The 21773-nt window shown below is 41.2% G+C and overlaps 2 protein-coding genes across 7 annotated transcripts in view; one reads left to right on the forward strand and one right to left on the reverse strand.

Annotated features, from left to right (window-relative positions):
• Positions 1-21773, forward strand: part of LOC101436076 (NACHT, LRR and PYD domains-containing protein 12) — a 63227-nt gene that overhangs the window by 32724 nt on the left and 8730 nt on the right. For 4 of the 6 annotated variants that reach the window (XM_004466334.4, XM_004466335.3, XM_004466336.4 and 1 more), the window contains 11 exons: positions 1162-1256; positions 2406-2450; positions 6693-8352; positions 9576-9665; positions 16379-16549; positions 16664-16834; positions 17623-17802; positions 18489-18659; positions 18767-18937; positions 19248-19418; positions 19535-19705. In XM_004466334.4, coding sequence (XP_004466391.1) covers positions 1187-1256; positions 2406-2450; positions 6693-8352; positions 9576-9665; positions 16379-16549; positions 16664-16834; positions 17623-17802; positions 18489-18659; positions 18767-18937; positions 19248-19418; positions 19535-19705 — 3071 coding nt within the window. In that variant the 5' untranslated portion in view covers positions 1162-1186. Of the gene's footprint in view, positions 1-1161; positions 1257-2405; positions 2451-6692; positions 8353-9575; positions 9666-16378; positions 16550-16663; positions 16835-17622; positions 17803-18488; positions 18660-18766; positions 18938-19247; positions 19510-19534; positions 19706-21773 lie in introns of those variants that run through there. The other 2 variants (XR_009184375.2, XM_058291488.2) reach the window with 2 other exon arrangements.
• Positions 13027-14413, reverse strand: TEX13B (testis expressed 13B). The gene is made up of 2 exons (XM_058291489.1): positions 13957-14413; positions 13027-13797 (listed from the first exon to the last, which is right to left on the reverse strand). Exons 1-2 carry the CDS (start codon positions 14385-14387, stop codon positions 13083-13085), a joined length of 1146 nt encoding a protein of 381 aa, XP_058147472.1. The 5' UTR covers positions 14388-14413; the 3' UTR covers positions 13027-13082.

Raw genomic sequence — 21773 nt, forward strand, 5'->3', positions numbered from 1 at the left:
TTCTAGCTTTTGATTTAAAGTGAGATATGTGAGACTCTTCCTTTCACTTTAATACATAGAGGCTGTTGTAGGGTTACTAATTGGCCTACTTTCAATATCATTGTGTCTTCAGGGAATAGGAAGGCCAGAGGAGAGGGAGAGAGATGGGGGGACTGCTGCTTGGTGGAGCAGTCAGAACACATACAACATGTATCTGTTAAGTTCACCCTCTTATAGGAGCATGATTTGTCATGCCTCAAAACAATAACAATAGTAACATCAAAGATCAGAGATCCCCATAATAAGTATAATAATAATGAAAATGTTTGAAATATTGCAAGAATTACCAAAATGTAACACAGAGACTTGAAGAGAGCACATGCTGTTGAAAAAAAGGTGCTGATAGACTTGCTTGTCACAGTGTTGCCACAAACCTTCAATTTGTAAGAAACTCTATCTGTGAAGCGCAATAAAGTGACATGCAATAAAATAAGGTATACCTGTATATAAGCAAATCATCAAGTATGTTAGAAGGTGATAAATAGGATTGCAAGGAAGAAAAAAATCCTAGGGTGATTCTAATGTGCAGCCAGGACAGAGAACCACTGACCTTAAAATGTTTAAAGAAACCTGCAGAGAAACCCGGTCTCACATTCCCTCAGCCAATTGAAAAATAATAAAACAGACCCAGAAAGGGGAAGAATCTTGTTCAAGGCCCATAGGTAGATAGTTACAAAAATGGAACTAGAACATAGGTCTCCTGACTGTGTAGATAATTTCTCTTATTTCACAGTACTCCAGTCTATGGTTTTAGACTTTTCCCTTTATCAATGGTACCAAAAATTTGGAAGGACATAGTAATTCTTACTTTCCTTGACCACAGACTTTAGAGATATACTCCCTAAATCCTTTGCTTCCCTTCATAAGTCAATTCAGAGCCCAAATATATTCCCTGTATTTGTACTCATCAGAAGTTTATAGACATTATATCCTCTTTTAACTTTTTTCTCTTCAAATTTTGGTCTTTTTTCATGTGATTCCTCCAGTCTCTCTTCAGCATTCTCCTTGGTTATTAGTCCTTCTCTCTTCCCAAACTCTGTAATTCCTTAAGTGAAGCCTTTTTTGAGTTACTTTCTTACTCTAAGCTTTTGCTAGGCCTTACAGTCATAATTTCTGTTTTAGATTACAGATTTCTTGAATCACCAGGATGAGCAATCAAAAGAAAAGAAAAGATATGGAACCTGCTTGTACCTGGAGTTTATTGTGTGAAGAGAAAGGTGAGTAAATGAGTGAGGTAAGAGAGGGAATAATCTAGATAATCCTGTTTATTATCTTTCTCTGCTTCTCATAGCCTTTGAGATTCTTCTGAATCTTTAAAATTTTATGGATGCGTGTATGTGTGTGGGTATATTAAGACATTGGAATGGGTATAGTATTTACACATTAATAATCTTCTGAAACTGTCTCCACAACTTTTGTTCTACCAAAAATGGAGAAGAAGGAAGAAAGAAGTGGCAACTGTGGTTTCTGCTGCTTGCTCTACTCTCAAAAGAATTTACAACTGTAAAAGACCCTAATATTCTCCCTTTTTTGTGACCACAGCTTTTCACAGAGATGGCACAAAATAGCAAAGAGTGAAGATTTCTGAGTCCTTCTCCTTGTGGCTGATTCCTGAACTCTAGGGAATGTTTAATTGTGGGAAATAGTAATAAAAGCTGGTTATCTTCAACAGACCATTCACTTGCCTGCCCATTTTTATGACATTCTAATAACCGTCTCTCCAGACCCTCCTTTCTCTCATCCACCTGTTGGGTTGCCACCCATACCAGCCTTCTCCCTATGATTAGTCTCATTTTTGCTTTCAAAGGTGTGTGAGTAGAGAAAAAAATATATAGAAATGTGGTGTTGTGTGTATGGCTCATATATTTTTACCTATATGCCTGTATTTGTAAGTATTTGAATTGAGTGTGTGTATATCTATAATTGAATGTAGGTCATTGTATATATCTGATGAACTAATAATATTCAGCATTGCCTAATTCTTTCCTATTAATAAGTTAGGTTCAACAGAAGCCTGAATAATATGCTAATGTTCAGTGGAAAGCAAAATACCAGAAAACAGTTACTTCAAATAGTGTATGCACCTTTAAGTTCATGCCTAAAATTTTCCTTATTGACCAAAACAATGTTTACACCATATATATGCATGTGGGGGTAGTTCTTGTGCTTTATTTTATGTTACACATTAGTTTTAAAATACCTTTATGGGTATATTAGTTTAGGTATAAATTAGGTGCCTTACTTTCATCATTGTTTTTCTGTTTGCATGAATGGCTCTTTAGCAGTTTGACTAAATTTCTATCTATTTCATGTTTGGATGTGAACGTATATTTGTGCTATTGACCCCAGCTATTTTTGTCCCACAGCCGCTTCAAGTTCTCTGGCTTCATATTCACAGAAGGAGCTTGCAGGTAAATGTCTTTTCTGTTTTATCTCTTTTTTCTGTTCTGAGAATAGTATTTGCCATGAACCCAGCTGCTCATCCTCACTCCTCCTGCATTTCCTCCCCCATGTCCACTGGGGCAATAATCACTGATTTTTTGACAATATCTCTGAAGCCCAAAACTGTCATAAAAATTAGGACTTCATATCATATCATACCATCAGGGTATTCGAATCCTGGGAGGACGGGTGGTGGTGGTCAAGCTTCCAGATGTAGAGAACTTCATGGTCATAATAGACAAGTCTGCTTCTGGAATGATGTAGTAGGTTGATTCAAGCCAGTGACCTGTTTTTGTAAATAGAGATTTACCAGAACACAGTCATGCCCACTAATTTACATATTGTCTGTGATTGCTTTTGTGTTACAATGACAGAGTTGAGTAATTGCAACAGATACTCAATGACTTGCAAAGTCTAAATTATTTACAAACTTTTGCAGAAAAAATTTACTGGCCCTGATTTAGATCAGCATTTCCCAAACTGAATTCTACAGAAACTATTTTCTGAGAGTTAGTAAGTGTGCTTTTAGAAAAGGGTTCTGTAGTCACTTAAGACCAGAAAATTATTGACTACACAAAGTTAAATGGCTTTTTTTGCTGTAGGACATCACTGAGTTTTCCATATGCTAATATGCATTGCAAAACTCTCCAAGGGTCCTTCCCCTAACTTAATTGAATGCAGAACACATTTCTCACTACTTTCCTATTAAAATCTTGCAGAATAGTCTTCGAAGGAACACATTTGGGAAATGCTGGTTTAGACATTCACTGAACAGAAGTTTGAACTTGATGACTGATTCCTTGTTATTTCTTCTAGTTGCAGAAGGCAAAAAACTATGTAGTATAGTGTTTAAGCACATAGATCATGGCTTCAGACAGACCTGAATCTAAATTAAGGCTCTGCCACTTACTAGCTGTCAAATCATGGACAAATTACCTAATGCTAAGAAAGAGAACTGGATACATAATTTGCAGGATGCAGTGCAACATGAAAATGTGGGGCCTCTTTTTCAAAAGTTATTAAGAATTTCAAGAGAACAACAGCAGAGCATTAAACCAAGCATGGAGCCATCCTGAGCATGGGGATCTATGTGACTGCACAGACTGCACACATATGAAACTGGCCCAGGTTACAAGTTTCAGTTTCTTCAACTATGAAATGTGGATAATAAATACTTCATCGGATTGTTGTGAGAATTGAATCAGATAATATTTACAAAGGGTTTACTATAGTATCTGGCATGGAATAGGCAATAATGAATAGGTTGCTTTTAATTCAAAACAATTTATAGCCATAATAAATAAATGTTTATTGAGTGTCTACTATGTGCCAGGTACATGCTGGGTATTCAGGTTACTGTGGTGAAGAAGGCAGATGGAATCGCTGTCTTCATGCAGACTCTAGTTTAGTGAGCAAAACAGACAATGAACAAGTAAGCAAACAAACAAAACACTTAAAATTATGATAAGTGCTGTCAAGGGGAAAATTAGGGTACTAGAATGGGGAATAGTACAGAGGATCTGCTTTGAATTGGGTGGTCAGGGAAGTTCTCTTCCAAGAAGTAAAGTTTAATTTGAGGTCTGAAGGGTGAGAATGAGCTATCAATGGTAACAACAAGAGCAAGAGTACTCTGAGCAGAGAGGATAACTGGTGCAAAGGCCCTAAAGTGGGAGAGAATATGGAATTTTTTAGAAACTGAACATAGGCCAGTATGGTTTTAGTGTAGAGAGTGAAGAGGACAATTATAAGACATGAGGCTGGGGAGGTAGGTAGGGGCCAGGTCATTTAATGCCTTGTAGGACAAGGTAAGGATTTTGTATTTTATGCCAAGTGCAGTGGAAAGCTCTTGAAGAGATTTGGGCAGGGCGTTGTCATGAGCCAATTGATACATTTTTAACTTTTATTTTGAAATACTTTCAACTTACAGGACAGTTAAAAAAATAATACAAACCCCATACAGAGAACTCCAACATACCTTAACCCCCCACCCCCAGATAATGAGATCCACCAATTTCAACATATTGCCACATTTTCCATATCAACCCATCTATCTATCCATTTATCTACCCATCTCTTATCTATGTAGTTGTATCTCTCTATCAGTCAGCCCATTTTCTGAACACATGTGTAGTTTGTGTATCATGTCCCCTTAACATTTAATGCTGCTGTTTACATTTCCTAAGAACATGAATATTAATTTAGGTAACCATTTTAAGTACAGTTTTCAAGTATAAGAAATTTTACTTAGATGTAAAGCTTTTAGTCTTTATTCCAATTTTTTCATATGTCCCAATATTGCCCTTTTGAGCCTTTTCTCCTCCCTTGTCGAATCCACCCAGGATCCTATATTGCATTTAATTGCCATCGTCTCTTTAGGTGCTCTTTTTTTTTATTGTGGAAACATATATACAGCATTAACTTTATCAACTGAACCACTTCCAAGCATACCATGCAGCAGGATTAATCACTATGTTGCATTACCCTTGAATTTTCCCATCTCTCCAAGCAGAAACCCTACACCTAATATACATTAAATCCACATTCCCTTGGTCCCAGCGCCTGGTAACCTGTACTCTAATTTCTGTCTCTATGAACTTGCCTAGTCTCTGATATGTTCTTTGTAGTTACTGTTGGCTTAAATTTAACACCCTAAATTTATAATAATCTCGTTTGCTTTGATACCAACTTAACTTCAGTAGTATACACAAACTATGCTCCTATACTTCTCTGTCCCCCAACCTTTATGTAGTTCTTGTCACAAATTGCATGTTTCTGAGGCCAAAACCACTGATTTATCATTAAATTTTATGCATTTGTCTTTTGGATTCTGGTAGGAAGTAAAAAAGTGGAGTTACAAACCAAAAATACAATGGTACTGGCATTTATATTTACCCATTAAATATTTGTCATTATCCTCACCAGAGATCTTTATTGCTTCATGTAGGTTTGATCTCTTGTATATTGTCCTTTCCTTTCTAACTGCAAAGCTCTTTCGAGCAATCTCTTGTAGGGCTGATTTAGTGGTGATGAACTCACTCAGCTTTTGTTTACTTGGTGTCTTTGTTTCTCCCTTACTTTTATTTATTTACTTTTTAAATTAGAGATGTTGTAGGTTTACACAGAATCCCACCTCTTTTTAAAAAAAGATTTATTTTTATTTATTTTCCCCACCCACTTATTGTTTGCACTTTCTGTGTCTGTTCATCTTCCTTGTTTCCTTAGGAGGCACTGGGAACCGAACTAGGGGCCTCCCATGTGGTAGGTGGGAGCCCAGGGACTTGAGCCACATTCACTTCCCCCCACATCTTTTAAATTGCCTTTTCCTTGATTTAACATTCACCTTGCTACTTCAGTCCTTTAACCTATTTCTGAAGCTTTAAGAAAGCTGCTTCTGACAGTTTTTGCTGGTTGTTCAATGCTTCTGTGGAGTTATGGAGCCCTGAAGTGCAATCTCTAGCATACCAACAAACTCCCCATAAGAGACTCCTCTCAGGAATCAAAAAAATTCTGCTTACTGCCAGTCCACATGGCCACAGTATAGCCAAAACAACCTTTGTATAAAATGCTGAATTCCAGTTAAACCAGTGTAAGAAAAAAGGACAGAGAAATCTAAGGCTCAGAAACCTCTTGTCGTGTCTCCTTAAAAAAATAAGGAAATATACCTCAAACTTCTCAGTTTAAACTCAGTTGTGCCTATAAAAAATGTGAAGCGTCTCACTCTACCATCTGGATCAGGGCCCCAATTGATAATTTTAGAAGATCACTTTGATTGCTGTGTGGAGAGAAGCCAGTAAATGAGTAAGAGAAGAAGAGTAGGGGGATGTTTCAGAAGTCCAAGAGAGTTGATGGTACTTTGGTTTTGGGTGGTATTTGAGGACATAGTGAGAAATACACAAAGGCGAGGTTTTTGGAGGTGCAAATGATAGGCCTTGCTAATTGATTGAACATGGAGGATTAAAGGGAAAAAGAATGACTCATTATTTTTCAACAACTGAGTGGCACTATTTAACTGAGATGAGATGTCTAGAAAGGGTTTTATTTTGGGAAGGGCGTGGTTTAGAAATCAGGAGTTCAAGTTCAGACATGTTAAGTTTGAAGAGCCTGTGAGACATCCAAGTGGAATTGTTGGTGATAGTAGTGTCCGTTTTAGTTGTTGTTGGTATTGTTTTCTAGGATTCTCTGATTACTAATTCTTGATGTCACCTCATTAGATTACCGGGAAATATTTAGAAAACATCTAAAAGAAAAATACCTGAAAATAGGAGTCGATAAATGTTATCACCATGGCAAGCATATAGAATCACGACTGCTTCTTGTAAAGGAGCATGGTATATCAGAAAAGACACCATGCGGAATTCCTCAACAAGATCATTTTATTGAGATGGAACATGTATTTGATCCTGACGAAGAGGGCTTCAGCTCATCGCAAACTGTGGTGATAGAGGGATGTGCTGGGATTGGGAAAACAGCTGTGGTACACAAGTTCATGTTTGACTGGGCAGCAGGAATGGTTACTCCAGGCAGGTTTGACTGTCTCATCTATTTAAACTGCAGGGAAATAAGCCATATTTCAAACCTTAGTGCTGCTGACTTGATCACTAACACTTTTCAAGATATAAATGTACCAATCTGGGACATTATTCTGGCATATCCAGAGAAGCTTCTGTTCATTCTTGATGGATTTCCCGAGCTGCAGTATCCTGTAAGTGTCCAGGAAGAGAATCTTAGTGGTAACCCCCAGGAGAAGAAGCCGGTAGAAACCATCTTATTCAGTTTTGTGAGGAAAAAACTGTTCCCTGAATCTTCCCTCCTGATAACTGCCAGGCCTACATCCATGAAGAAGCTACACACACTGTTAAAACAACCTATCCAGGCAGAGATCCTATGGTTTTCAGATGCTGAAAAGAGGGCATATTTTTTGAGTCAGTTTTCAGGTGCTAATGTGGCAATGAGAGTCTTATGTAGTCTGCAAGAAAGTGAAGGCCTTGACATTATGTCTTCTCTTCCCATTGTCTCCTGGATGTTATGCAGTGTCCTGCAGTTACAGGGAGATGGTGACAGGAGTCTTATGAGGTCACTTCAGACCATGACTGACATGTACCTGTTCTACTTTTCCAAGTGCCTCAAAACCCTTAAAGGCATCTCAGTGTGGAAGGGGCAAAGTTGCCTGTGGGGCCTTTGCTCTTTGGCTGCAGAGGGACTGCAGAACCAGCGGGTCTTGTTTGAAGTCAGTGACCTTAGAAAACATGGGATAGGAGTGTATGATACCCACTGCGTTTTTCTCAATTATTTTTTGAAAAAAGCTGAAGGACATGTCAATGTCTATACTTTCCTTCACTTCAGTTTCCAGGAGTTCTTGACTGCTGTGTTCTATGCTCTGAAGAATGACAGCAGCTGGATGTTTTTTGATCAAGTGGGGAAAACCTGGCAAGAACTGTTCCAACAATATGGAAAAGGTTTTTCATCGCTAACAATACAGTTCTTATTTGGCCTATTACATAAAGCAAAAGGAAAGGCTGTGGAAACTACGTTTGGGAGAAAAGTCTCTCCAGGACTTCGAGAGGAGTTACTGAAGTGGACTGAGAGAGAAATAAAGGATAAATCTTCTAGGTTACAGATTGAGCCAATGGATTTGTTTCACTGTTTATATGAGATTCAGGAAGAAGAATATGCAAAAAGGATAATTGATGATTTACAGTCAATTATACTGCTTCAACCTACTTATACAAAAATGGACATTCTGGCTATGTCATTCTGTTTAAAAAGCAGTCACAGTCACCTGTCAGTGTCTCTGAAGTGTCAGCACCTTCTTGGATTTGAGGAGGAAGAGCGAGCCACAGCATTCATGCCACCAGCCTTGACACCTAATCAGTGAGTATATTCATGTCTTTCCTCCAGTTTTTTGGCTTTCAAAAACAATAGATCTTCTTGTTCGTTTCATGAATTTGTGCGCATAATCATTTATAACATTGTCGGTAAATAAAAAGAATCATCTCAACTTTCCATATTTTGTGCCAATCAAGGCAGTAAGGATTCTTTGAAGATCTATCATGTATTGACACTGACCTAGTTAGACACTGAGAACAAGCTAACAGTTTTGAACTCCTACTATGTGTGAGGCACTGTGCTATCCAATATGAGAGAGAAAGAGAGAGAAATAATATTTGCGTTCATTTTGTGAATATACTTTATATATAAAGTGTTTTGTGTATGTAAGGTCATCAAGATTATCATTGAGGATGCTGCTGTTTTGGTGTAGATGACCGTTCTCAGTGGGCAAGAGATTGGATGTGGAAATGTCCACGAAGAAGGTGTGTCTGAGAAAAGTGGGGATAGGAATGTTAGTGTAGCAAGACTTTACATATGGCACATGAAGGGGGAAGGGTAAGAGATGTTAAAGAGACTCAGATTATGAAGTACCTTGGCTACAAGGTCTTGACTAATGAATAACAGCTTCAGTCCAGCTGTTTATTATGATGTAGAGATATTTTAAACACTGATGAAAAAATTTCTAGATTTCCAGAAAATCAGCCATACCTGGAGTCCCCATCAAAATTCTTATTGCCTTTATTAGAGAACTTAAACTCTCTTTAAAATTTAACCCAAAATACCCCTTTTCCAAGCAAGTTGGCTAGGTTAGAGTCTACTATCAATTTTCTTAGTTTTCAATTATTATCATTAATTCTTCTATTAGTACTAAAAACCAATAATTAGTTTTCTTGTAAAGATAGCCTGGGGAAGTTACTTGACCTCTCTGAGCATCTGCAAAAGGGTTCTACAATACTGATGTCACTGGGTTAAGGACTAAATAAGGTAATGTATGTATGCAAAGTGCTTACCTCTGTGCCTAGCATATAATAAAATACATGCCTTTGGAGTGAGACTGCTCGGTACTGACCTTGGTTTTGTACCTACTAATGTGACCTTGGATAAATTACTTAGTTTTTTGTGCCACAGTTTATCTGTAAAATGGGGGGAACCTCCTAAGGTTTTTAGAAGGAATAAATTAGTTATGGCATGGTACACAGAAGCCAAAATAAACCTTTTACTATGGAAAAATTGGCTTAAATTATTTCATTTTTATTCTCTTTTAGGTCCTTCCAGCTGTGTACTTTGCCAGTGTCTCGGCTGCACTTATTCTGCCAAGCATTGTGTAATCCATGCTGTAAAATCAAAGACCTGAAGTAAGTTGAATTTTGCTTTAAACTCTTTGGTATTTGCACATAAAGACTGGGCTGCTAGAAATTGCACTCCCAGATGATTGGACCCATAAACGAAGTATAACTAAGTGCTCAGCTTCTCCATAGCTAAGCAGAAAATGAAAAGCTATGCTACAAGCCTAGATGGGGAAAGAAGGAATCAGGCACAGATTTCTGCTCTTCTCTCCTGTCTTTTCCCTTTGTGTATATAGTTTTTGCTATACTGATTGGGTGGCAGTTTGTAACATGGGAGATTGTGTCTGGTGCCCCTCCTGGAACACCTCCCTTCCTTTTCTTCTCAAGTTCCCACTGCTCTCTCCCTTGGATTTCTTTCAGTTGGGTCTTATCCTACCCTGAATAGTTTGATGATCCTTTCCTCTCCTTCCTGCATTCCCCATTCCTGCAGTTACTCCCCAAAATGTCACTGCTCAGAAGCCCCCACCTCAACCCTGACCTTCAGTCCTCATTCACTCTCAGGTGTCATGTTTGTCTACATCAAGGACACAGACAGGGGCCCCCTCACTTTCCCACCTCCTCACCACACACATATCAATGTCTGCTTTCCTTCTCCACTCATGTCCCAGAAGAAGAGGTGGCCTTTCCAAACCCATCCAAGCCAGTAAATTCACTTTTTATTTTCTGCAGTTTTGTGAACATTTAATAATTATTTTATTTTACACAACACAGATGATTATAAACTGAATGCCTTCCATCCTAGCACTCCCTACCCCATTTCACCTTTATCCCTCCTTACCCCACTGCCTCCCATTCCCTGACCCTGACCTTCTGAGGTAATATCTTGTTTAGTGTGTTTCCAGATCTTTTTTCTGTGCTAACTCAAAGTAAGTCTATAATAAAAAGTAAATGCAAATCTTTAGTTATATAAGTATGCATATGCACATTTACAGAACTTTTGGGGTTTTTGTGTTTAAAAAAACAAAAGGGATCCTGTCTTTTCTTTTTTCCATTTACCAACACAGTGGACATGACTCTAATACAGTATGTAGGATCTACGTCATTCTTTTACATATTTATTGCATGTTCAAGCTTTCTTTGGCTATCTGTCTCCTTCCTTATGGCTCAAGTTTCTCCCATATTCAAAAGAATCCTCTCTCAACTGTGTACTTCAACTCACTCCTTCCCTTTGCAACCAAAAGTCCTTGAAGATCCTCCCCTTAGTGATTCCATTTCCTCACTTCCTGCTCACTCCTCAGTTCCTTCCCATTTGGCTTCTGCCCCCACAACACTCTGGATCTGCTAGAAGATTAACAGTGAATGGCAGACCCACTGGACACTTTCAACTCCTCTTTTATAGGGCTCCCTGTATCTCTGGGCACTGCTGAACATGTTCCCTTTGAAAAATCTTCTCCCTCAGCCTCTGTGGCCCTCTTCTCTTCCGAATCCTCTCCTGTCTGGCTACTCCTAAGTCCTTCATCACTGTGGTTCCCAACCACAGGAAATTTTGCCCCCCACCCTGGAGACATTAGGCAATATCTGGGGACATTTGGGTTGTTACAAGTCTGGGGAAGGGCTACTGGCATCTAGTGGTTAGAGGCTAGGGATGCTGTTAAACATCCTACAATGCAGAGGATAGCTCCCCATAACAAAGACTTAGGTAACCCCAGTGTCAAAGGGTTAAGTTTGAGGAGGGTTATAAACAAGCCCAAAAATGTTGCTGCCAATCAATTCAGGTCCTTTAATAATTAACTAGGGCTCTGGCCCTTAATCCTGTCAATGATAGTCCATACCCCCTTCATCAAGAAACATCCCAAAGTCACATCCAGCTGCTGCAGAGGTGTCCCAGGGCCACAAAAGCTTGTCATTCTCCAGGTCTACAGTCCCTTGACAATGTCCAGGACTCTTGCAGTTTTGTCTCAGTTTGGTCCAGGTGTGACTCTTCATCTTTCCATCTGTGAGCAAAGCCATACATGTATAGTCTTCAGAGGTGGAATTTACAGTCTCAGTTTATAATCATCAGAGGTGGAGAAGTAGATCATTCCACCCACCCCTGTCTCCCCACCCCTTTTTCTCCCTCTGAAAATTGATTTTGCATTAATATATATTTTTGTTCTATTTTACATTTCTGGAGTCAAATGAGAGATTCACAACCATATTCCCTCCCACATTTATCATGGTGATGGTGGGGGAAGAGATTCCCGCAGGATCGCACCATACTTTGGTCAGTGGTCTAGACCAGCAAATCCTTGGGGCACCATTAGTTGCTGACTTACCTCTTTGGCAGTGGCATGAGTTCCCTGTTCAGATCTGACTCCTGGTTTTGCCCACTGGGGAGGATTCTCCTGTTATGGGGCTACATGGCCATAGCAGTCCTTGCCTTCTGGTATCTTCTGTATGCCCTGAAGGATCCCTTAGGGGTGGAGGATCTCTGCCATGTTGATTTTAGTCAAGCATAAATTTGGGGTTAATTGCAGTCTTGGTTTGACTACTTCTTGTTATTTAACTTCCTCAGAATATGAATGAGCTGCTTCTTCAGTTCATTCCTGGAGACTCCTGGGATACAGAAATCTCCACTACCCACCACACCTAGATGCACTTCCCAAGCCAGTTCCAAAATTTTCTTTGATGGTCTGCTGTCTGCAATTGCTCTCCTGGTACCAATTTCTGACTTGGAAAGAATTTGATTGTCTGTAACAGGAGTCCACTTAAGCTAGCTTAAGGAAAAGGAGGTCTATTTGCAAAGGAGATTGTTACATAGCACAGTTGCAGGAAGTACAGCTAGGCCTCAGGGGACCTGGGAAATGGTCCTGCAGCCACTCTTCATCTCTTTGGAGTTATAGGATCAACTCGTCTCTGCTTCTCTGTACCTGTCTGCTCCCTGGGACCTCATATTGGCACTCTAAAAGACACTTGCCTCTTTAAAGCACAGTTTGCTACCCATGGCCAGGGCCAGATTTCTGCATTCATGACTCTGACTCTGGCCCCAATGCCAGTTGACCCGCTGCTTCATTGCCCAATACCATCTTTACATTGGAATCTGACTCTGTTCAGATTCTCTATTGTGAGAATCTGTTTGGCTCAGGGTGGGTCCGTGTCCACTCCTGGTACAATCATCTAAAGCCTAAGTGGGCGGAGAAGGGAGGGTCGTTATAAACATGGCTGCTGAGGGTGGGAGAGAAATATACACAAATAGAAAGCTGCAGTGGTCCTAGGGTGCTGAAAGCTAAATGATCTGGAACACAAAGGTCATTAAAACATCTCCCTGTCCCCCACCATCTCTACCCTCCCTAGTGACCCACTGCATCCCAAATTACACCCCACTTCCCACCCCATACCCCCCACCTCCCTCCCATTCATCCCCTTCCGCCCCCCACCCAGTCCCCTTCACTCTAAAAATTGATTTCCTTTTTGGATATATTTATATTCTATTTAACATTTCTGCATTTACTGAGAGTTTTGTAGCCAGATTCCTCTCCCACAGCGGAAACAAGTTTCCCGCCGTGAAAAATTCACAGCTTTACACCAAGGGCAGTCCCAGTCCCCCGGCCTGCGTACTACTGGAAGTCTTCTCTGCTGGTAGGGTTCGGAGTTTCTCCTGCCTCTTTGGTGTTCCTGAGGGTCATTTCCCTGGGCCCCCATATCAGACCACAGGCTAGCATCAGAGCCCCCCCAAAGGGTAAGCATCTGAGGTGGAGTTGCTGCTGGTGGGGTTCGTGTAGGTGCAACTGAGAATGGTGATAAGGGGCATGAGTATGAGTATGTGAATGAGTCAGGGAGTTGGACAGGAAGGGGTGCCGGTGATTCTGTGGACCCGGGCTTCAGGGTCCCAGAGAAATAAAACATGGCTGTTTCCACTGACCTAAACTCTCCCTCCCTCTGCCCTCCAGAGGTGTAATTTTTCCGCTCCACAGTTCCTAGAAGCTGCATGAGGCCTGCACCCAGCGTCCTCTCCTCCTCTCCTTCTGCAGTACCAACAGCCTCCACTCCAGCACATTCAGCAACAGTAGTACTGGGAGCAACCTCCGACGCGAGGAGAGGCTCCCGAGCCACCATCGTAGCCTTCACTTCCTCCTCTGCTTCTCCTTCAGTCGCAGCCCCACCAGCAGTGGCCGGCCTTATCCACCCTGTGGCCTGCTCCAGGGGAGCCCCCAGCTCCTGGAGAGACCCCAGCTCCTGGAGAGAAGTGGGCAGAGCTGAGACCCGTTCTGGGGGTGCAGAGGGGCGCGGGCTGGGATGGGCGTGAGGGTGGGATAGGATGGGCGGGGCGGTGGGCAGTTGGGGCGATCTTACTGCCTGGAGGAGCTTCCATCTCAGTAGGTCTCGCTCCTTCCGCGCCTCTGCCAGGCTGGCCTGGGTTAGCCGTAGCCGGCGGGCTGCCTCCTTTCGCTCCAACTCCTGCTGTGCGGTGAGCTCCTTCAGGTCTGAGGCCAAAGCCTGCGAGGCCGACCTGTGCAGTCTGGCGAACTCGTGCAGCCACTGCACTCTGCGCCCCTGTACCTGACCTTGCCTGCGGGCGAAGCGCACGCCCAGGGCTAGGCCGCCCCAGGCGCAGGCCTCCTTGGCTTCGCTGGGCACCGCTCTGTCCTCCAGGATGGCCCCCAGCTTGTCCTCGACCTCCTCCCAGGACAGGGACATATTCTCATGGTAGAATTCAGGGCCTTTCCCGTGTTGGGCAATTTTCTCGTTGAGGAAGGCCACCACCCTGTCTTGGTGGAACCCAACACAGGGGTCATCGGGTTTCAAGGCCATGGTGGCTGACGGATGGACGGTGTTAGTGGCTTTGCAGGCCCTGTGGGAATGGATTAACCAGTTGCCCCTCCTCCGCCCGCGCCCTCCTGTGTCCTCACAGATCCTCGGAATGACCCTCTGACCCGCTGGCCCGGCACTAGGGCACCTCCCACCAAGCCTTACCTCTCCAGCCAGGGGCCAGAGAAGTTGTAGGCTAACCACACCCACCAACCACACCCACCTACCACGCCCACAGAGAGAGAACACCTCGCTCCCTCCCACAGCTCCAAGGAAAAAATAGCCTTCTAGCCAACCCACCAGGTGTCTACCCTGGGACTGTTCCAACTTCCAGTGACTGAGGGGGTGGGAGAGAGTGGGGGGGGTGTACATGAGGAGGGCCTCTCCCCACTTCCCCTGAACGTAAGGTAATTGGTAAGGGGGATTGAAAGCACTTGAAGGCGGGAAGAAAGAGGAGTGGTCAGAAAAGACTTAAAACCAAGAAAATAAAGGGCTAGTAATCGAGTATCCCCCGCCATAATGGTTTGTCCCACACCACAGGGGATGGGAGAGGCCCCCCTCCCGGAGTTGGAATGTTCCAGAACAGGAAACAGCCCCTTGGAGAAAGGGCGTAGCTAGGGAACAACCGGATCTCCTCATTGGCCTGCCTGCAATGGCGTGGCCACGCCCACCCCCAAAATGTGTTTTTAAAGTTGTCCATTTTAACCAACTACCGCCATCCTAGACCTGCACCCCTTATCTCTTCTTTGAACTACTGCAGTACCCTAACATCAGGTCTGATCAGGTCTTTCTTCCTCACCCTGTCAGCAGAGTTATCTGACCCTGTCTCTTAAAACCGTCAACCCTTTTCATTTACTGTGACCTTGTGCTATAACTGAGTCTCAGTTTTTATGGCCCTACAGTCAGGACTGAATAAGAAAGCACATGTAAAGTTGAAGAAGTGATGCTTCCTATTCCATTAAAAAAAATGCAAACAAATCCTGTATGTATGTGTTTGCATGTGCTACTATGAGCTTGGAAAAGGGATAGGGAGGTTATACATCAGGTTATTAACATTGGTTATCTATGGGAGGGGAGGTCAGGAGAAAGTTTTAAATTGAAAGTAGTCTTATGATTTATTTTGTTACAATGAACTTATAACTCTATATGTATGCATGCATTAAAAATCTGGAAAGATATACACCACAATTGTAACAAGGATTATCTTTGGGTGGTGGAAATACAGGTACTCTTTACTTTTTTCTTTATATTTTTCTGTATTTGAATATTAATTCTAATAAGCATGTATTGTGTTTTTTCAAAACAAAAAAACCTTTTTTCCAATATCTGGTCATTGTAAATAATTTTTAAATACCTAGAAAGTAAATGTCTCCCACTCTTCCCCTATATTCCTACTCTTCATAATCCCCCACCCAGCAAATAACCATTGCTAATAGTTTGATACATATCCCTCCAGTTTTTTAAAAATAGATCATAGTAAATGATATGCAGTTTCTCAAGCAAAGCATCCTTTCTTGCCTCCTGATGTTTGCACAGAATGCTCTGAGTGGATTGCCTCTCAGACCCTTCCACTTTGTCCACTCCCATTTTCCCTGTATACCTAATTCCTACACAATTTATGTTCCCCATTCACACAGTGCTTACACGCAAGCATTTCTTGATCTTCCAAACCCGACCCTAGGCTAAGCAGAATTATTTGCCGCCTTTTTGTGTCCCCATAATACTTTATGCATACAAGTTGAAGCACTTTTCACACTATTTTATAATCCAGGGTGTTTCTTTAAAAATCTTTCCCCTCTTCCCACCATTAACTGGGCATTCCTTGAGGGCAGGGTCTATGTCTTAATTATTTCTGTGTCCCTGGCATCTAACAGTGGTAATGAATGAATTTGTCTGAATTGAAATAATTCATCATATTAGCAAGGTGCAAACATGTACCTTAAAAAAAAAAACCTATTTTCTTTCTTCTCTGATATGTCTTTTTCTCCCCACAGGCTGATTTTCTGCCACCTCACAGCTTCTTGCGGTAGGGACCTCTCCTTTGTATTTGAAACCAACCAGTATCTGACAGATTTGGAATTTGTAAAAAATACTCTGGAAGATTCAGGGATGAAGTTTCTGTGTGAAGGACTGAAACAGCCAAAGTGTGTAATACATACTCTGAGGTAACTGAAAGCAGGAGAATTTGTTATTTGTGTTCATATCATTTTTGTCAATTTCTATTTGGGGAAAGAACATGAATAAGATCATGTTCTCTGAATAAGGTCTGTTCTCTGAAGGTTTTATCGATGCCTTATCTCTCCGGCTTCTTGTGGGGAGCTAGCAGCTGTTCTTACCACCAGTCGGTGGCTCACCGAGTTGGAATTCAGTGAAACAAAACTGGAAGCTTCAGCTTTGAAATTGCTCTGTGAAGGCTTAAAGGACCCAAATTGCAAATTACAGAAGCTCAAGTAAGTTCAAACTGTGTTTTCCTTTCTGCAAGATATTTTTTTAAAATATGTAAGCCAGGATGGATGTTGTGTGATCAAACCACATACAAGGAGTTGTGGAGAGGAAAAGTGAAAATGGCAGACACTACAAGAGATTTTAATTTTAAATGGAATAACATCAATTATGATAACACAACATTGTGAACATAGTTAACAGCACTGGAATATATAACTGAATGTAGTTAAAAAGGGAAATGTTAGGTTGTATATATGGTACAAGTATAAAAAGTTTTTTGAAAACCCATGGAACTGTACTGCACAGTGAACCCTAAGTTAAAACATGAACTTTAGTTAATAGTACAGTTATAAAAATGTGCTTTCATCAGCTGTAACAAATGCTCCACACTAATGCAAGGTGTTAATAATTGGGTGGTATCTGGGAATCCTATATTTTACACATGATCATTGTGTAAACCCACAAACTTTAATAAAGAAAAAGAAAGGTAAGAGATAGAGTGCTAAGTTCGTGTACGGCGTTAAAATGAAATTAGGTCATCTCACTATTTCCTCCCAACCCTTTTCTTTTCTCAGGGAGTCAGTCAACATTTATTGAGTTCCCACTGTAGGACACATTGTTTTGGAAGTTTTGCACAAGTCCCTCCCGTGGGAGTGAGGGGGCTGTGACATACTCAAGGTTGGGGGTCTTGTATTGGTGGGTCTTTATTTGTCTGCTTATGGGGTATCATGGGTAGGGAGTGAGTAAGACACTAAAATGGTCATTTCTATCTCTATGCATTTTTTCCCTCCAGGTTGTGTGCTAGCCTTCTCCCAGAAAGCTCAGAGATTGTTTGTAAGTATCTTGCCTCTGTTCTCATTTGCAACCCAAATCTCACTGAGCTGGACCTGAGTGAAAATCCCCTCGGAGACACAGGGGTGAAGTATCTTTGTGAGGGTCTCAGACATTCCAACTGCAAATTGGAGAAGCTAGAGTAAGTCTCTCAGAACTAACTGGCATAATCTTATGACTATTGAATTTTTTGAGTGTGTACTATGTTCCAGACTCTATGCTTGATGCTTGCCAGAAGTTATCTCACTTCGTTCACTTCTTACAATAACCATATAAGATGGGTTTTCTTATTCCCAATACTTTTATGAGAAAACTGAGTATCAAGGGGGAAAGCGGCTTTGTCCAGGTCACACAGAATTAGTAGTACAGTCAGGATGTGAACCCTAGATGCATCCGTCTCCAAACCTCAAGCTCTTTCCAGTATACCATAGCCCTGTGTGTTTACATGAATGATAGCAATTAAATATTAGATATGCAAAGACTACCTATTATGCACCCAACACTGGGCTAGATGTGGGTAGAGTTACCAAAAGTACTATAAGTGAAAATACTGCCTTTAAGAATACACCGATATGAAACAATTGAAAAATAACACAGTTCATTGTGTAATCAAGTGCCAAACACTGTGAATCATTTAGAAATGCCAGATGAGCCCAAGGAAGAGGAGGAGATCACTGTAGACTGGAGAACTCAGGAGGAGCTCTGTGAGGGAGGTAGTATAGGAGCTGAAACTGAAAGGATGGCTATGACTTAGCAAAGTGGGGAGGCTTTTCAGGAAGTTAAAATGATAGCAGTGACTGATTTTTTCTTCTCTTTTTCCCTGGGTAGCTTGAGCACATGTTACCTCACAGATGTTAGCTGTCTGGAACTCTCTTCTTTCTTACAAGTGAGCCAGACTTTAAAAGAGCTGTTTGTGTTTGCCAATTCCCTGGGGGACATGGGAGTGCAGCATCTCTGCGAAGGTCTGCGGCATACAAAGGGTATAATTGAGAATCTTGTGTAAGTGTCTCCTTGTCTTTGTCCTTTTAATGGGCCTAGGCATTTGAGGTTCTGTGAGACTCCCCCTGCCATGTTTAACAGTCACTTTGATGTCCCCATCTCTCTAGACTTTCCGAATGTTCGCTCTCTGCCACTTGTTGTGAGCCCCTTGCCCAAGTCTTGAGATCCACCCGGAGCCTGACAAGGCTGCTTCTAATTAATAACAGAATTGAAGATTTGGGCCTGAAGTTGCTGTGTGAAGGATTAAAACAGCCTGACTGTCAGTTAAAAGATCTTGCGTAAGTATCCTGGACTGTAGCCACTGGTGGAGTTTCATGATGTGGCAGCAAAATCCCAAAACCAAATGAATATTTTGGCCTAGGGATTGAATCTCCAAGGAAGCAGTAAATGACAAATCAAATCTGAATAATTTAGGGGGGAAAACCTTTCCCTTGTCACTCTCTCTGCTTGACCCTGGCCTGAGGAACTTTATTTTTTGACTTGACAGTCTGAGTTTCTAAAGTGCTTTTCTAGTGAGTAAACACAATTCCTAAAGTGACCCAATGCAGATGAAATGATGCCAGCCTTCTCTACCTTACTTCTGGGCAGACTGTGGACCTGTCACCTGACTGGGGCATGTTGTCAGGATTTGTGCAATGCACTCTACACCAATGAACACCTGAGAGATCTTGACCTCAGTGACAATGCCTTAGGAGACAAGGGCATGCAGGTACTGTGTGAGGGGCTCAAACACCCCTGCTGCAAACTACAGACCTTGTGGTAAGTGCACAGAGATTGTCTGTTGGGTTCTTGTTCTAGGCTGTGTATGAAATGAAGGGTCACTGTGGAACTTGGAGGAAAACTGATTTCTTTCTTGAAACCCTGATCCCTCATAGGTTAGCAGAATGTCATCTCACAGATGCCTGTTGTGGAGCCCTGGCCTCTGTTCTCAATAGAAATGAGACCTTGACATTGCTAGACTTAAGTGGAAATGACCTCAAGGATTTTGGGGTGCAGATGTTGTGTGATGCACTGATTCATCCAATATGTAAACTACAGACATTCTAGTAAGTCACTGTGGTGGGGAGAGGAGTGGGTGGGAGGTGGTCGGGACAGGAATGTTGGGTTTGGTCATAGTCCATTGCAATGAGGAAAAAGAAGAAAAACCAAGGACAGGCCAAGCTTAGGCAAAGTAAGTGAAATTACCAATAAGCCTTTCCTCCTTTCCTCGTTGGACATATTTACAGGGAAACAGAGGCAGAGAAGAGGCAGTGCTATATCTGAGTGAAGCAGCATAGCTTAGGAAAAAGAGCACAGGATCTAGATTCTGCTAGGTCTGGCTCAAATCCTAGGTCTAGTATTACCAGTTACCTGACCACTACCATGGGCAAGTTACTTAACCAATCTAAAAAATTCAGTGTGTAAATATGCCTGGCCAACTGGGGTTAATGTGGGAATTGAATTAATTGTGAATGTATCTGTATAATCTTTAGCACATAGTAGGCACTCCAGAAATGTTAGACCCTTTTCCCTTCCCTCTTCTAATACCTGCTAAAGGACTTAATAGTTGCATTTTCAGGGTCTTCCTGACTCAAGGAGATGAAGTTGTAATGTTACAGAAGGTGGAGGTTTTGACCCTCTCTGGTCAACGTCCATGTGCCAGCTCATTAGGCTGGTATGACACACGAAGTAATTGTTAATTAGAATATAATTATGCTCTATTGGCAGCTGAACAGTGGCAAAATGGCCATTTGTTTCTGGCATTCAGAACTGGAACACATAATGAACAGTGAAAGCCAGTTGCAAAGATTCCATATTCCAAAGCCAATTTGATGGATTGAAAATTAAATGAAAACAGCATAAAGACCTGATTACATGTCTGGCTGAAACAGAACCTGGTTCTCTATAAAAAAAATGAAATCTGTTTGTTTCAGAGGCTTAAGAATGTTGTGATTGTTGAGCAGAGGGAACTAATCACAATATGATAAGCCTCAGGAATCACTCAGTGGACTCCATCCTGTCATTCTCCAAAAGAGATGGCTAGAGTCTGTATTGTCATCAGGTTGAAATAAACTCATCAACCATAATATTTCTTTAAATGAAGATTAATTTAATATGGTAGGAATTTACAGCATGTATGCTGCAGCAAAGGTCCTAAGGACAGCAAGTGGAAATTATTTTGTTGTTGATATCATGCCATTATTTGTTATTTTATTGTAAACTGTTGCACCATTTCCTATTTCTTTTGCTTTCTTTGTCTATTAACCAGTATGCTTCCATTGTATTTCTTTTCTTTTTTTCATTAAAGAAGTTGTGACTTTACAGAACAATCATGCATAAAATACAGGATTTCCCTATACCACCCCACCACCAAAACCTTGTATTGGTGTGGAACATTTGTTACAATTTATGACAGCACAATTTTGTAATTGTTCTGTTAATTAAAGTCCATGGTTTAACATAGGCTTACCTGTTTGTGTAGTGTAATTCCATGGATTTTTAAAAAATTTATTCTGTTATCATATGTACAATCTAACATTTTCCCTTTTAATCATATTCAGATATATATTTCATTGCTATTAATTGTGTTCACAATATTGTGCTACCATTACCACCATCAATAACCTAAACATTTCCATCATTCCAAATAGGAACCATGTATATTTTAAGCCTTAACTTCCCATTCCCTATTCCAACCTCATTTGCTGTTAACTTACGTTCTAGATTCTGACTATGGTTTTGCGTATTCTAGTTGTTTCATATCAATGTGATCCCACAATATTTGTCCTTTTCTGTCTGGTTTATTTCACTCATCATGATATCTTCAGGATTCATGTTGTCACATGTATAAGAACTTCATGCTTTTTATGGCTGAATAATATTTCATTATCTTTACATACCACGTAATATTCAGCAATTCATTGAAGGACACTTGGGTTGCTTCCATCTTTTGGCAATTGTGAATAATGCCACTATAAACATTGGTGTGCATATGTCTGTTCTAGTCCCTGCTTCCAAGTATTGTGGGTAAATACCAAGAAGTGGTACCCATACTGGGTCATATGGTAATTCTATATATACCTTACTGAGGAACTGTCAAATTTGTCAAAAATCAATTGGCCACAAATGTGAGTT

This window comes from Dasypus novemcinctus, chromosome X (assembly GCF_030445035.2).
Source record: "Dasypus novemcinctus isolate mDasNov1 chromosome X, mDasNov1.1.hap2, whole genome shotgun sequence".
NCBI lineage: Eukaryota > Metazoa > Chordata > Mammalia > Cingulata > Dasypodidae > Dasypus > Dasypus novemcinctus.

Excerpts from the sequence above, each read along its gene's own strand:
- TEX13B (XM_058291489.1), bottom strand. The coding sequence starts at position 14,387 with ATGGCCTTGAAACCCGATGACCCCTGTGTTGGGTTCCACCAAGACAGG. Across the intron at positions 13,798-13,956 it reads GAGGCGCGGAAGGAGCGAGA|CCAGGAGCTGGGGGCTCCCC; the intron begins CCTACTGAGATG and ends GCTGGGGTCTCT.